The sequence below is a fragment of the Dromaius novaehollandiae genome, chromosome Z (assembly GCF_036370855.1).
Source record: "Dromaius novaehollandiae isolate bDroNov1 chromosome Z, bDroNov1.hap1, whole genome shotgun sequence".
Taxonomy (NCBI): Eukaryota; Metazoa; Chordata; class Aves; order Casuariiformes; family Dromaiidae; genus Dromaius; species Dromaius novaehollandiae.
The window spans coordinates 68,516,834-68,530,759 of record NC_088132.1 but is presented as its reverse complement, the minus strand read 5'-3'; the positions used below and the strand labels follow the sequence as shown (position 1 = coordinate 68,530,759).

Here is a 13,926-nt window from a genome sequence, read left to right as displayed (position 1 = left end):
TGAAGTTAGCTGGGCTATGTCCCTATGCTCTCCTCATTCTCTGTCAAGGTGCCCGAGATCATCAAATACCCTCCAGCCACACTGCAGACTGTGGCTTCTTCAAGAACATTTTTCTTCCCCACCTTGCTTTATGAGAGAATTCCCCAAGTCTATGTAGACCTGTATCTAAGACCTCAGTTCCAAAGAATATGGACATTCCCATGAAAAACAGAGCTAGAAGTAAAACTAATATTCCTTAAAATACGGATTACACAATAACCAAACCCTAACTTCTTCAACAAGCACTTTCATTACCAAATATTGCATATTGCTAGAAACCATTGCAGAAAAGAAAGCAAAAGAATACAAAAAAAACATCAAGGTAAAAACCACTACTGCCTCAGAAAAGATGGTATCTATATTTATAATTGCCAGTCACCATCAAGCAGATAGCACATAAATCCTATATAGAAACATGAAACAGCTTTTCTCCTAACAGTGTAGAAGACGATTAGAGTATACACAAGTACTATGGGAGCATAACCTAAAATTTCTGAGACAGGGAGGGAGTACAACAAAAGTCATTTCTGGGTTCCTATAAAAGCTCAGATCTCCTTTTACAAAATGACACTTACATGTGAAATGGATTTGGAGAATGAATTTGACCAAATGATGTTAGCAATGTTATTAGCCTCCCAAAAGGCCAAGGAGAGTAAGATACACTTTCCAACAAATGTAAAAAGGAGAAGAAAACTGCTACCAAAATTATAAGCTATTTAATAAATGAAACAGTTCTTCAAATGGTAAAATATCATAATGACATATTCAGTAAGAAAATTAAGAAAAAAAAAACTAATTTATTAATGGGATAATGGAAATGCCAGGTATAAAATATACGAAATCTTTGGGGGGGAAAAAAGTTACCTCTATCCTACTGAGGCTCTTCAGGTAGAGTATAATGCCTATGGAACATACAGCATCAGTCTCATTCCATTTCTTTAAGTACAGTCATACTACTGAGAAATGTCTTCCCTTCTCCAAATTCTCCATCCAATTTCAATATGAAGTCCTCGTATAGAAATTTCAGTATGAAGTCCTTGTTTCTCACTTGGAAGCCGCACAGTTTTTTATTTCTTTGCAATTTCAAAGGCTCATACTAAACTGCATTTCAACTGTTGGCATATGTGTTTGCTGAATATGTTTGTGTTGGTTGAGCTTTTTCCTGTTTACCAGGAACATGTCTTGTCTCTTCTAATGCTAAAGCTTCATGTTCAGCTGCAGGGCTGCTTAATCTATATGACACTACTTAAGGAGCACCTGCCTCCCTTATAGCAGCTTATTTTCAATCGATACTGGGCAGTGCACAGGCCTGGTACAAGATTTTGTTTTAAAACGTAGAGAACCAGGTCAGAGAACTAAGCCAAGTGAAGAATAACTCAGCAGGGAAGGTTTTCCCCTGGATCAGTTTCTTGATGCTAAGTCACCTTAAAGCTGAGGGAAGAACTTTATTAGCACTTCACAGGGAACAGGAATGAGCAGGAATGACAGGCGAGGGAAATTAATGCATACAGTACCACAGCCATGCTATTAATCCAACATGTCAAGGTTAAACTTGGCATGGAGAAGCTTAAATTACTATTTATCCTGGAAATCTGTAAGAAATGCAGTTTTCAAAGCTTCCTTATAACAAAATGATATCTTACCTCTCTTGGCTGGCTGGCAATGGCAACGGTACCATCTGTGTTGTATTTGATAGGTGCCCCCCCTTCCTGCACCAGTGTCCCATAGCCGGTGCTGGTGTAAAATGCTGGGATTCCTGCTCCTCCTGCTCGAATGCGTTCAGCAAGCGTACCCTATGGGAGAACACACTCAACAGCTTAGCCACTTGGAAAAATCAAGTCAAACTCTGATGTTTCACTTGCATGAACTTATTTTTATATCTCATCATTTGGGGCTTTTCCTTCTGAACTCAGTAGACCATCATCTATTTCTTCCTCTCATTAGCTCTCCTTTGCAGGACTTGGACAGGATTTCGCTAGAAAAGCATCACACTTGGCCATGAATTGCTCAACAGCACACAGTCACAGAATTCAAAATTGACTCCCAGGCCCCAGCATTTTGTTGTGCCTTTTGTAACACCTGTCCTTAATTTTGTTTCACAAACTATTACTCTGAAAAGAGTACACGGTTCTTATTCTATTCCCCATCTAGCTACATATTCTAGGAGGTTTTTCTTTTATAAGAATCCTATATATTTGTTTATGTTTCATTCTCCAACATCTCAGGAGAAACTTAATAAATATCTCCTTCCAAGTCGAGACAACCACGCATAGCAGGTTAAGAAAGAAGAAGGAGTAAAGTAATCTGGCTTCCCTTTGCCAAAAATGCCAAGAAGCTGTTGGAACGGCATTTCCATTCAGTCTCACCACCCTACTTGTGCTCTCCCCTATGTCCAGCCAGATCACAGATACTAACATCCCAAATTCCTTATCAGCTTCAATTGTGGAGTTTAGCAAGAAAAGTGTGCCTTTCACTAGTGTCCTACCACACATTTTGTTAATATTTTTTCAAATTTAAAGCAAGAAAAGATCCTCATTGTCAATTATCTAGCTTAACAGTCTCCAAAACACAGGTCACATTTTCCCTAGTATTGTCCTGCTGGATCTACACAATTTGTTTGTGCACTGCACACAGCAAGTTATGTGTTTGAAGAGATGGAAATTTGGAAATGCCACACAGTGACATGCTGCAGATTTTAAAGTTATATTACTAATTTTGCAAAACTAGATCTCAGTGGCATATGACTGCTACTCTCACTTAGGATCTCACTGTATTCAGGCTATGCATGTAGCCTGGCAGCACTAAAATAGTTACAACTGTGGTGCTAAAAAGTAAATCTGTAAATAATAAAATCGTAACACTGTACAGAGATTAATTCAGTTGAGATTTAACCAATAAGCACAATAGAGTAAGGTATTCTTAACCTCTGAAGTCTCACAATGAACTGAAAGCGCCTCTTTCGATTCCTAACCACTAGATGGCAGGCACTGCGCACACGACATCCCTGTAAGCACACAGAAATGCGACCAATACGGTAATCCAGGGATTCTCTGACTCTTTTTCCCCTTATATGGACCACAGCAGGGAGCAAGGCCTACCCCATGTGTTTTTCTACCACCCAGGAGATCTACCCAAACCAAACACTGTACAATAAAACATATATATTTATATATATTTAGTTAAAATGAATGTAAGGCAACAAGCTGTAAAAGGAATTTACAGAATATATTTAGTCAGTTCTTAACAGACCAGCAGCAGTCTACGGCCCATGATCTGAAGATGGCAACTACCACCTGTCTTTACTGCACATATACGTACAGAGAAAACATTTAGACTGCCAAATAATTTTAAAAGAGCACCTTAAGAAAACCATATCATAATCACTATTTTAGACAAAAAGAAATCACCAGTCTAAAGACCCACTCTTACCTGAGGTGTAAGTTCAACCTCAAGCTCACCAGATAAATACTGGCGTTCAAATTCAGCATTCTCTCCAACATATGATGATATCATGCGTTTTATCTGCTTAGTCTGAAGCAGAAGACCAAGTCCAAAATTGTCAACACTGTGTAGAAAAAGAAAGACAATACTCAGCATTCATAAAAGTATTTTGTTGTATTCAAAGTTGATATGGTTTAATGAGCTAACATGATAAAATGTTATCTCCCCCCCTTTTAGACATAAGGAATTAGAGATGACATCAAATTCCAGCTTTCAGGGGGGAAAAAGCAACAAAGCTACAATTAAAATTTAGGAGTCTAATGTTCAGACCTCATCTCTTCCAAGGGAAGAATACACCAAATACAGCCAAAACTTCCATTTTAAAGACATTTCACATGTAACAGCTACAAATAGCAATTTAACAAGTAGTGTTATTTTATATATGTGCCTCCTCAAAAAGTCTTATTAATTAATAAAATGTCACAAGGCACAATCTGTCTTTTAGTGAACAAAGACTTAATTTTTGTTTAAAATCTTGCTTGCAAAAAAATACTACAGCTTCATAACTCAAAAAATAAAAAAAACTTTAAAAATCAATTTATGGTGCTGAGTGAGTGCAGAGATATTTTGCATGATAAATCAGCATAGGTCAAAGGAAAGAACCCCTCGGGCAACAACCAAACCTCATTTAACTTATGTTAGCACTCCACTGAACCGGATTCTATTTTAGACATCTCAGCTGCTATCTCTGGGCATCCTTTCAAAAGACTAGATTCAGAAAGTAAACAGTATAGAGTTCTCATTTTTTTAGTTTAAAAGAGGTAATGATGAACCTAATCCACATGCCATCCATTTTTATTCTGAAGTTTAATACTGATTAATCAACTTTGACAGATGTAGTGTCATATACGGTATTTCCCACGTCAGAAATCTCCACAGACACCAACTGATCAAAACAGAGTTTATGTTTAGCTCTCACTGTTTTTCAAACACAGAGATGCTGAAAGTCTAAATTTCTAAGAGAACCAGGTGACTAGGTGGACGTCCACCTTTAGCTTTAAAAATCTGCTCCTAAGTGATTACTCTGAAGTCGCAAAAGAGACCAAGTTTCTCTTCTTCAGGCCAAATCAGGCCTGACTTGCCTACTATTACAACAGGACAAATATCTTCTTGATTGATGGCACTGGCTTTCCATAGCATATGTTGCATGTGTTGGCAGACTGGAAGGAACAGAGGCTAAGCAGTACCAGCCACGGCTCTTCTTCTCCTATCACAGCATTCAGAGCAGTTGCACAGACACAGACTGTGACGTGCAGTCAGAAAGACTTCTCAGTTGCATGTATAATGAGGACTATTTTAAGATGTGGCAGCCCAGGTCTATGCATACGCAGGCATCTCGGAAACTTTGCATGAGAGGATGCAAAACAAACTTCTCTGATTTAGTTCTCTGATTGGATTTATATTCTCCTTGACTTATTTCAAAAGCTTTCTCCACTCTCCAGCTCTGGCCTATAAAAATCTGACCCTAACGCAATACTTCACTATGTCAAAAATGTTCCAATGTCAAAACCTTGAGAGTGTGTGTTGCCTGGAAACAACCTATATTTTTAATTCCCTACAGCAAAGATTTTCACTAGTTTGGAATTGAAAGAACTGAGAACAGAACAGAAACAGGAGTCCTGCGGGCAAGGAAAGGGATAAAAACATGTAAGTGACAGGATTTACTATATAGGGTCACTAAGAGCAGGAAAATCCCTTTCACAAGAATACCAAACCCTGACTTCTCATTACAAAAGATAATAAGCAAATGTAACAGAGCAGCCAGTATCTACCAGCAGTTTAATGGGGATTGATAACTGGAGTACCAGCTAGTGAAAGAATAGATGTAATAGTGTCCAGTGCTTAACAGAACAAGAACAACCAGGGCAGGATTTTGAACTGCCTACAGAACACGATTTGTTACTTTCACATATCATTCACTCCAGTTAATAGTGCCCTTACATTTCAACACTTGCAAGCTATGAAATAGAAACAGGCAGACATGAGATTTCCACACATAGACCAAAAATTCTGAGTGCACATGCACATGAGAAAGGGATAGCAAGTGAGAGTCAGCAGCAGATTTGCAATGGTTCAAGAAATTTCTGCCTCATTTCACCAAGATCTATAATCCCTGCTCTGACAATCTCAGAAGCAGCAACTGGCATACATTATCCTTAACAGGATTTTGTACATCTTCCTGCAGGACCCCATATGGACATGTTTGAGTCTCTCATCAACTACAGGAAGATAACTTCTTTCAAACAAAAGCCTTTACTTACAAAGATCACCATAGAAATTAGACAACAAGATAGACAAAAGTTATTCTCTGTCAGGCTCATCGCTCAAGTTCATCACTTCTTAAGTCATTCTCTTTCCTTACCTGAAAGGTGGTCAACTTATTTAAAAACAAAATTGCAGTGAGGACCAGTCACTGGGCACACAGGTCATACAATTTCATTTTCCTAGCACAATTAGAAAAGGCATTTTTACCATCAGACAGTAACACACCAAGAAGTTCTGCCTGCCTGATATCACATTATCTCCAATCCCTGGGGCATTTCCTCTTCAGAGCAGCACCACAAAATCCAATTGCTGTTATTTGTATGGTTATTTTTAAGTGTAAATTTCTAAAAGAATATAGCACTATCCATCTTCATTAACAATGCAACCTGCATCATTGAAATAATCCTTTTGCCTTTCGGGCATATCAGTTTTCCTTTTGTGTCCCTCCTAAAAGTCATTTTGAACATTTTATTCAAACTTTTCTGCTTTCTGTGTTTCTTATATGTGAATGTCCTAAGAAACCAACATTTCACAGAACAGTCAAAATACTGTTCTCTCTCCCTTTCTCCCTATCCTTCGCTCTTTAATTGACATTTCTACCCCAGAATAAAAATAGACACCGGTGTCAGGTTTGGGGAAATTTCTCACAGTATAACATTTTTTATTGTGATTACAAGTTACTTGTTCTCCTTTCCCATACTTTGCTACCTTCTTGGTCTTTTTCTTTTAGGTGTAAAAGTTTCCTAGGACTTTTCACCTAAATTACATTTATGCTGAAAATGTTCTCTCTAAAGTATTAGTCTTGCAGGCAATGCCCTCCATATCAAATAGCAGCCATAAAAAGAAAAATGTCCTTCCCTGAGCATATGGACGGAGAAAGAATACATACTGGATATGCATTTTAAAAGCTGCGTTCAGTCTTTTAAATACCTAGTCAAAGGTGAGCGTAATAAAAACATGTTGCCCTGGATAGGAAGGAAAAAGGTACGGTGGACATTGACATAGCCGTTACATGCGTTGCCAGAAGAAGGAAAGCACACATTAGTGCTAGACACAGAATGCTTTCTTTTTCGCCTCAAAAATGTTGAGATTTCTAAGTTTCCCATTCTATATTCGTATGAAGTGTGAATCTACAGAATATATGAAAGAAACAGAGAAAAAGAATATGACACTCTTCAAGAATGCAGCTGACCCAACTTCACAGTCCCTGTTCTACTGACTGAGATGAGAAAAAGCAATCACTATCACGCAGCTCTGGTTATTAAGCAGTACGCTCCTCTCTACTGTTTTGTCCCTCTCAGACCTACAAAACCTTTCTGTCAAAACTAGTATCAGCATTTTCTAATAAAAGATTTAGCCAAAAAAGAATCCCAGAAAGACCCAGCCCACCATTCTCAAATATATTGCAAGCAGTCAAAGGGAACACACCAAGGGTGCCCTCCAAATGAAAGATAATCCACAACTCTCAGACCTTTATCTCTTTGGCAGTCCAGGTAACAAGACACATTGTACAACATCATAGAGAAGAGATTAAAAAGTTCCAAGCGGACAAGAGCATCACACACCAAGCTCTACAGAGCCCAAAGATGTATGGAATAAAAAATTGTATTATTACACAGAAAAAAAGGAGGCTTGGACCTACACTTGCACACTACTCTGGCAAAAGATCTTCAGAAGGCTTTTTGCTCCTCTTTCACTAAACTGAGATAATTAAACTCTCTCCCTATTTGTCATTTTAAAGAGATTTAAAGGTATCCAGGAAAAGTGGGCGTAATTAGGACAGAATGGCTGCCCTCATTGGGAATGCTGGAAACTTCTGTAGAACCGTATCGGTTAGCATGACGGCTTTTTTCTACTTCTCTTACAGAAAAGACTTTCTCCGTATTTGTCATCCAAGGACTGTCCAGGATCTGAGGTGGAGATTCCTGGGATATAATATCAAGACCAAAAGTCACTGGTTCTGAAAGGTTAACATGCATATCTAAGTCACGGAGATTTAAAGTGTGTTGGCCAAACAGGAGCTAACATGACTACTGTGGCTAACTACCTGGCCTTTCTCCTCTCACAATTTGGGGAATCCGAAGGACAGGAGGGTTACTACATTACTCCTGGAGACTATGAATTGAGAAAGAAATGCATGCAGTAAGAATCCTGGGGTAAAGCTCCACCTCAAATGGAAACTGGGATTTCTTCAAAATTGCTGTTGCTCCAAAAGGGCTTATTTTCAGTTGGTCCTACTCCTGCAGAATGCTTTCTGTAAAGACACTAGTCAACTTCTGATACATGTGCAGTTTCTCTAGGCGTTCTGCAGGCCAAAGTGTTGTACAGCTATGTACGAAACTTAATAATGGATGGACCTGTTCCAGAGCTAGACATTCTCCTGGCAAAAGGTTAGGATTGTGAAAGAGAAAAAATCTCCATCTCTCTCTCCCCTTAAAAGATGCTTCGTCTTATCTGTTTTACTTTGTAGCATCAGCTTTTGAGTTTCATTTCACACAATCTGCTCCAAGTTGCATGCAATTCTATCTCCTGACAGATCCATGCTTCTTTGAGAAGTCCAGACATGCTGCCCAGCTAAGATGGATGCATCGATCACTGCCTCTTTTGCATGTCTTAGATGCACAGACTTCAGCTTTCAGGCTCACAAGACAGCCCGAACTATGGCATGAAACTTGACATGAAAGAAGGTATGTGGCTGAAGATACCATCCAAGTTCTTCGTGATGCACATTTGCAGTTCCACAAGAAGAATTATAAAATGTAATCCTGGCAGCACCAGACAGTGACCCTTTATACCTTTTGTGCAGAAAACAAGTAGCAGCATCCAGCCCCACCAGATGTCCTTTGTCAGAAGACACCAAAGCGCAGGCACATCAAGGATAAAATAAATGTGGACAATCACTCACGTAACAACTCTTAATGACTTGTCTTCCTCAGCCATCTACCTGGCGCTTAACAGTGAGACTACGTCCCACAATATTCTCCCATGAATTAGGTTGAAAGATTACCAAGGAGCCAACTCAGATAATATTCTGTTTCTGCTTCCTTTCTTTCCCTCACTCCCAGCACAGTACACAGAATGAGGGGAAGATGAGGAATGAGAGTTGACTAATGGGGGAAAGAAATAGATTCAGCTCATGGAGAGGTAAATTAGAGAGACATAATGTTTATTTGCCCCATTGATCCTTGAGACACTGTCTTCAGCCATCTTTTTTCCTTCCATTTGCCCAGAATATTTTCCCATCTCTCCTAATGAGAACTGTTTAATGGGAGGCAGAAAAGAGGCAGAAGGTATTGGAAGGTGACTGGCAGAGTGGAGGAAAAGAGAAGCACTGAAGCTCCCAAAAGCTAAGAAGGCCCAGGTCAGGAGAAGGTACAGGTAGAACAGAAAGAAGCGCAGGAGTTCACAGCTTCCAGAAACACAGAACCTGTCTTGCCACCTTCTCAGCCCATGGCAAAGGACAAAGGAACCAATGCACTGAAGAGCGCCCAGCTCAGCAGCCTGGGACTTCTTTCACTTTGAGGGGACAAAGAGGGAAGAAAAAAGGGAGTCCATGGTTGCTGGGAGTCATGAAGCCTGCCCTGCAAGTTACCCACATGATTCTATTGAGCCTTAAACTCCCTCTGCTCCTTCTCTGCAGCACCTGCACAGTACCCTTCTCCCTCTGCTACTAAAGCCTTTTTAGAACAACTCTGTCCTCTCTACTCCGCTAACTTCATCTCTGCTCCATCCTTACAGCTACTGCTGACAGCAGTACTTTTCCTCTGCCATCCTCCTCCCCAAAAGATGCACCACTGCTTTAAGAATGACTGATGCAGGCATATTTGGCAAATCCATCAAAAAGTTGTGAGGGCAGAAGATTTTTTTAAAGATGTTGCATAGTTATGTCTGTAGCGAAGTCTCATCTTCCCATGTTCCTTTCAACTATGAAACAGTATGTTGTTTTTATTAAAGCAAATGAAACAATGAACTGCATTCAGAAATTTAAAATGCTATCTACCATATTTTGCCCTTACAGTGCAGTTATACAGTATAGACTTAATCCTTTCAAATATTTGAATTTCATCATGAATGCATCATTATTCAAAAGTCTTGTGGCTAAAAGATAAAGTTAACTTTTATTGTCACTCTTCTAAAACCAAGTTGACACAGTTCCACAGCCATGCTGGGCTCTACACTTGTTTTGCCTCCCACATGTGGAATTAAAACTGGCAAGCCAGGCAGCTGCACAGCTGATTTCTCAATAGTTTTATGTAGCGCAAAGTTTAGCACAATTTGCCCTGCCAAAAATCCTAAATAACCTAAATACTAAAATTAGCAGGATGACTTGGGCACATCTTCAGGGATTTACACTTCATACAGTGTCAGCAATTTAAAATCTGTAATAAAGCACCTGAATAGAATCTTTATGAAGAATGGTGATTAAAAAAACAAGTAAATAAAAAATAAATTCAACTTAACCTCAAAAATATTTTATGAAGCTTTCATCACTATTATTGTGGCAAACTTGCCCTGAGTGGGTTTTTATCTAACTCTGTCAGAAGGAATAAAAGTCATTGATGCCCTTATATTTCATCTCTAGAGTATATTTAACTTGGGACGTTTAGAAGATTTCTCACATATATAAAAAAAAGATACACACAGTGTAAAATATTTGGGGCATGACCCTGATCACATCTTTGTGAACAGACAAGCTTTCTTCCCACTCCATCATACACTTTCAATCACAGTTAAGCTCTCTGAACCAAGGGTTTGTCAAATTTGTGCCTATTAAAACCACTTTACACCTTATTGATATACTATGTGAAAAATTTCTCAACTGTCTGTGAATTTGGAATGCAGCTTCTACCCAAGGGCATTTTACACATAAATAATAATAATGAAGTAATTAGTGCATGGGAACAACATATCCAAGAACAAACGGGAAGTCTGTGGCGACACTTTGGTTTTAACAGAAACATATGACTCAAAGCAATGACTGAGACATGAGATCTTAAATTTAGTTTAATTGACATAGATAATGTGTATTAATCCTTTCAATTCAGAGTATTTAATTGCTAAGAGTAGAAGAATACCTTTGGTGTTTTAGAATATGGAATGCAGACAGAAGCAAGAAGTTTAGTCTCTAAATTGTGCTTTAAAAGACTGCCAGAGAATAGTTCCTGATCTGGACGTTCAGCAACTGCAATTAGCCCATTATGAAAACCAGGCCTTTATAGTCAATATAAATAAATAACTTTCTTACTTTTCAGGAACACTCATGCACCTTCACTGACAGTTCAAATGTTTATCAAACATATTTTCTCCTTACGAATGCATAACCTAAAAAAAACTTCTCCACAAAGAGCACAGAGATCAAAGGTTCAAAGAACTGGTAATGCCTTTTAAGAGGACAGTTTGAATCGGTGATAATCTGACAGCATGCTGTCAATCTCCTTTTTCGATGATCCTCTAAGTGATTAGGAATCAGAGATATTAACTGTAACTGTTCAGACAGTTTTTACTGTAAATAGTACAATGACATTCGTACGGTTCAACGCTATCTCATTCAAAAAGAGTGCACATTTAAGCATCAAAAACAGATAAAAAACAAGAAAAGAGCTCATTCGATATAACTGTCAGACCACACGTGCCTCCAGTATAACTAACAGACTTTATTTTCATCCAGCCCAAATTCAGTCTACTGAGAAGGTAGAGACAGAAGATAGTTATTCTTAGAATGAGTTTATATGCCAAATTAGTTATCCATTTCATAAAGCATAATTAAAATCAGCCATTTGGAGCCAATATTAAACCTTCTTTTTAAACGTTTCATTTTGATAACTGTTAGCCATAAGAACATAGTTTTGTTGCAACACAGATCCTGAAACAATAAGCCCAATATAGGGGTTAAGTTGACCTGAGGTTAAGTTGACCTGAAGTGTCCAAGTCTACTGTAACCATGAAGTCAAGGTTATCATGAAGTCAAAGGCAGATGATAAAACAGCCACGTGCTAGAAAGTATTGTATAGTAACCACAACTACACAGGGGATTTACTGAGTCAAGATTTAAAACAAGAAAGTTGCAAAACTACTGATGGACATGGAGCAAAACAAATTTTAGCAATATGCCACAAAGATTCAATAAAATGTATTTCAAGTAGCTTATTGAGACACAACCCTCTAACTATAAAAGGGCATATAATCAAGTATCATAAAGGAAATACCTAAAATATGAATAAATGTGGACAAAACAAGTCGTAAGGGAAGGTGCGAGAGGTGGTGTTTTAGAAGCACTCCCACCCACCATGGTAGCTTTCACTGTTTCCCTCACAGGCTCTAGTTTCCTTGCAGTGAGCTGTGTAAATATCAGAGATACTGGATATTTGTCTTGCTTCTCTTTCCAACACTTTGCTTTGCTTTGGCTTGGTAAAAGAGTAACTACTCTTAAAGGGGATGTTTCACTAGCCAGCACACAGTGCATGCGCTAGCACAACACAAAGCAATAGACAACACATTGTAGCAGTGACATGCTTCCAAACAGAGGAGGTACACTGGAGCACCCCTACTCCACTGTATATTCTGTCCCTGCAAGCTTGTGATAGACCGAAATAAGGACTTTCCCTGACAGTAACTCTGCGAATGGAGAAAGGACCTGCATGAGAAATCTCCTCCCCATTACACTGAACTGGGTGTGAACTGGTAGCCACCCCACTCCTTTAAAGCTGTTTCCAGATACTGCCAAGTGTTTCTAAGCTCTGCTGAACCTTCTTTCCAGCTAAAGGAGAGGGAGAGTTGGCAGAAGTGCTTCCGGACTTCCTACTCTCTCAGAACTGCCAGCTTAATTAAGCACAGGTACTGTTAACATTTTTCCCCTAGATGCAAGTGAAATGCATGTCTCTATTGCTGCTATTTTAGTTATAAACAGATAGCTCTGTAACATATTTTGTGGTTCACACATATTGAAATTCATGTGATTTAGTCCATGTGGCTGCACTGTTCTCCATAATAAGCTGTCTGTCTAAGTACTTTGCTCCTTTCCTTCTCTGACTGCAAGCTGCCTGCTAATCCCACCGCAGATTGAATAAACCTGACCACAGCCAATTACCACCTGCTTGCTGGAAGAGCTGGAGAATAGAAAGCGGCTGCAGTCAGGAGGATGAAACACAGCAGGGCATCAGCTGCAGCATAACAGCGCCAAAGCAAAACACTGAATCCAGAGGTCTCTTGGAAAACGGCAAATTACTCATCCCACAAAGTACTCAACAACCTAAGATTACAGGAACAATTCATCCTCTCAAAATTGTTGCTTCAGGGTATATGAAGGTTGTGCCGGTTACTTCAGTTTTCAAATCTATTTATTAGTATCACAATATTTGGTAATATCACTATACTTTTTTGGTATGATATTACAATATACTTAATTGGTATCATTCACTGCCAACTGAGCATCCTGACTTTATGAATGACATCTGTTTTAATACGGATCCCAAATCCTACAGAATTACAGTAGGCTCAGTTCCATATAATAGTAATATAATAAATAAAAACAACAGATTAGACTATATTTTCTTTTGGAGTGAATTTCAAAATAGATGGAATTGTTCAGCATGAGACAAGAGACCAAAACCAGGCCTTTTTATAAACTAGACTCTATGCCTGTCCCTAAACATTTTCTAATCATCATATGCAATAGCTTCTACAAGGAAAGCCTAGCAGAATTGCTGCTCCAACTGCTCCTCAAAGGTAACAGTCATTAGCAGCTATACAAAAGGAAAAGGATGCGAGTGTGAAGCACCTTGAAAACCTGCAGAGGTTCCAGAAGTCGGCCCTGGAGACAGACCAAATACCAGCAGCTTCTGAGTATGCCAAGCAGAGGCCTGGACCATCATACTGTCTGCGAGAGGCTTATCTAACTGCCATCAGTGTTCGTGGAAAACCAGTTTCAAGGAGAGCTGAATTAAGCTATGCTTTGCTACCAACCAAACCTTTTACAATCTCTCTCTCCAGCCTCAAAGACAGCAGAATTACCAGGAGAGTTAGCATTCTTCTGTGCTGAATTAATTCCAGCTTGGAATACCACCAACAATATACAGAATACAACACGAAATAGCTGCTTCTCAGTTCTATCACACAGTGCTT

General features: G+C 39.0%; 1 protein-coding gene across 1 annotated transcript in view; it reads right to left on the bottom strand.

Moving 5' to 3' along the window:
• The window catches only part of LOC112993412 (succinyl-CoA:3-ketoacid coenzyme A transferase 1, mitochondrial), an 80,129-nt gene that overhangs the window by 60,774 nt on the left and 5,429 nt on the right, over positions 1 to 13,926 (bottom strand). Inside the window, exons 4-5 of the mRNA XM_064502173.1 lie at positions 3,469 to 3,604; positions 1,683 to 1,832 (exon numbers count right to left, since the gene is read on the bottom strand). Coding sequence (XP_064358243.1) covers positions 1,683 to 1,832; positions 3,469 to 3,604 — 286 coding nt within the window. The remainder of the gene's footprint in view (positions 1 to 1,682; positions 1,833 to 3,468; positions 3,605 to 13,926) is intronic.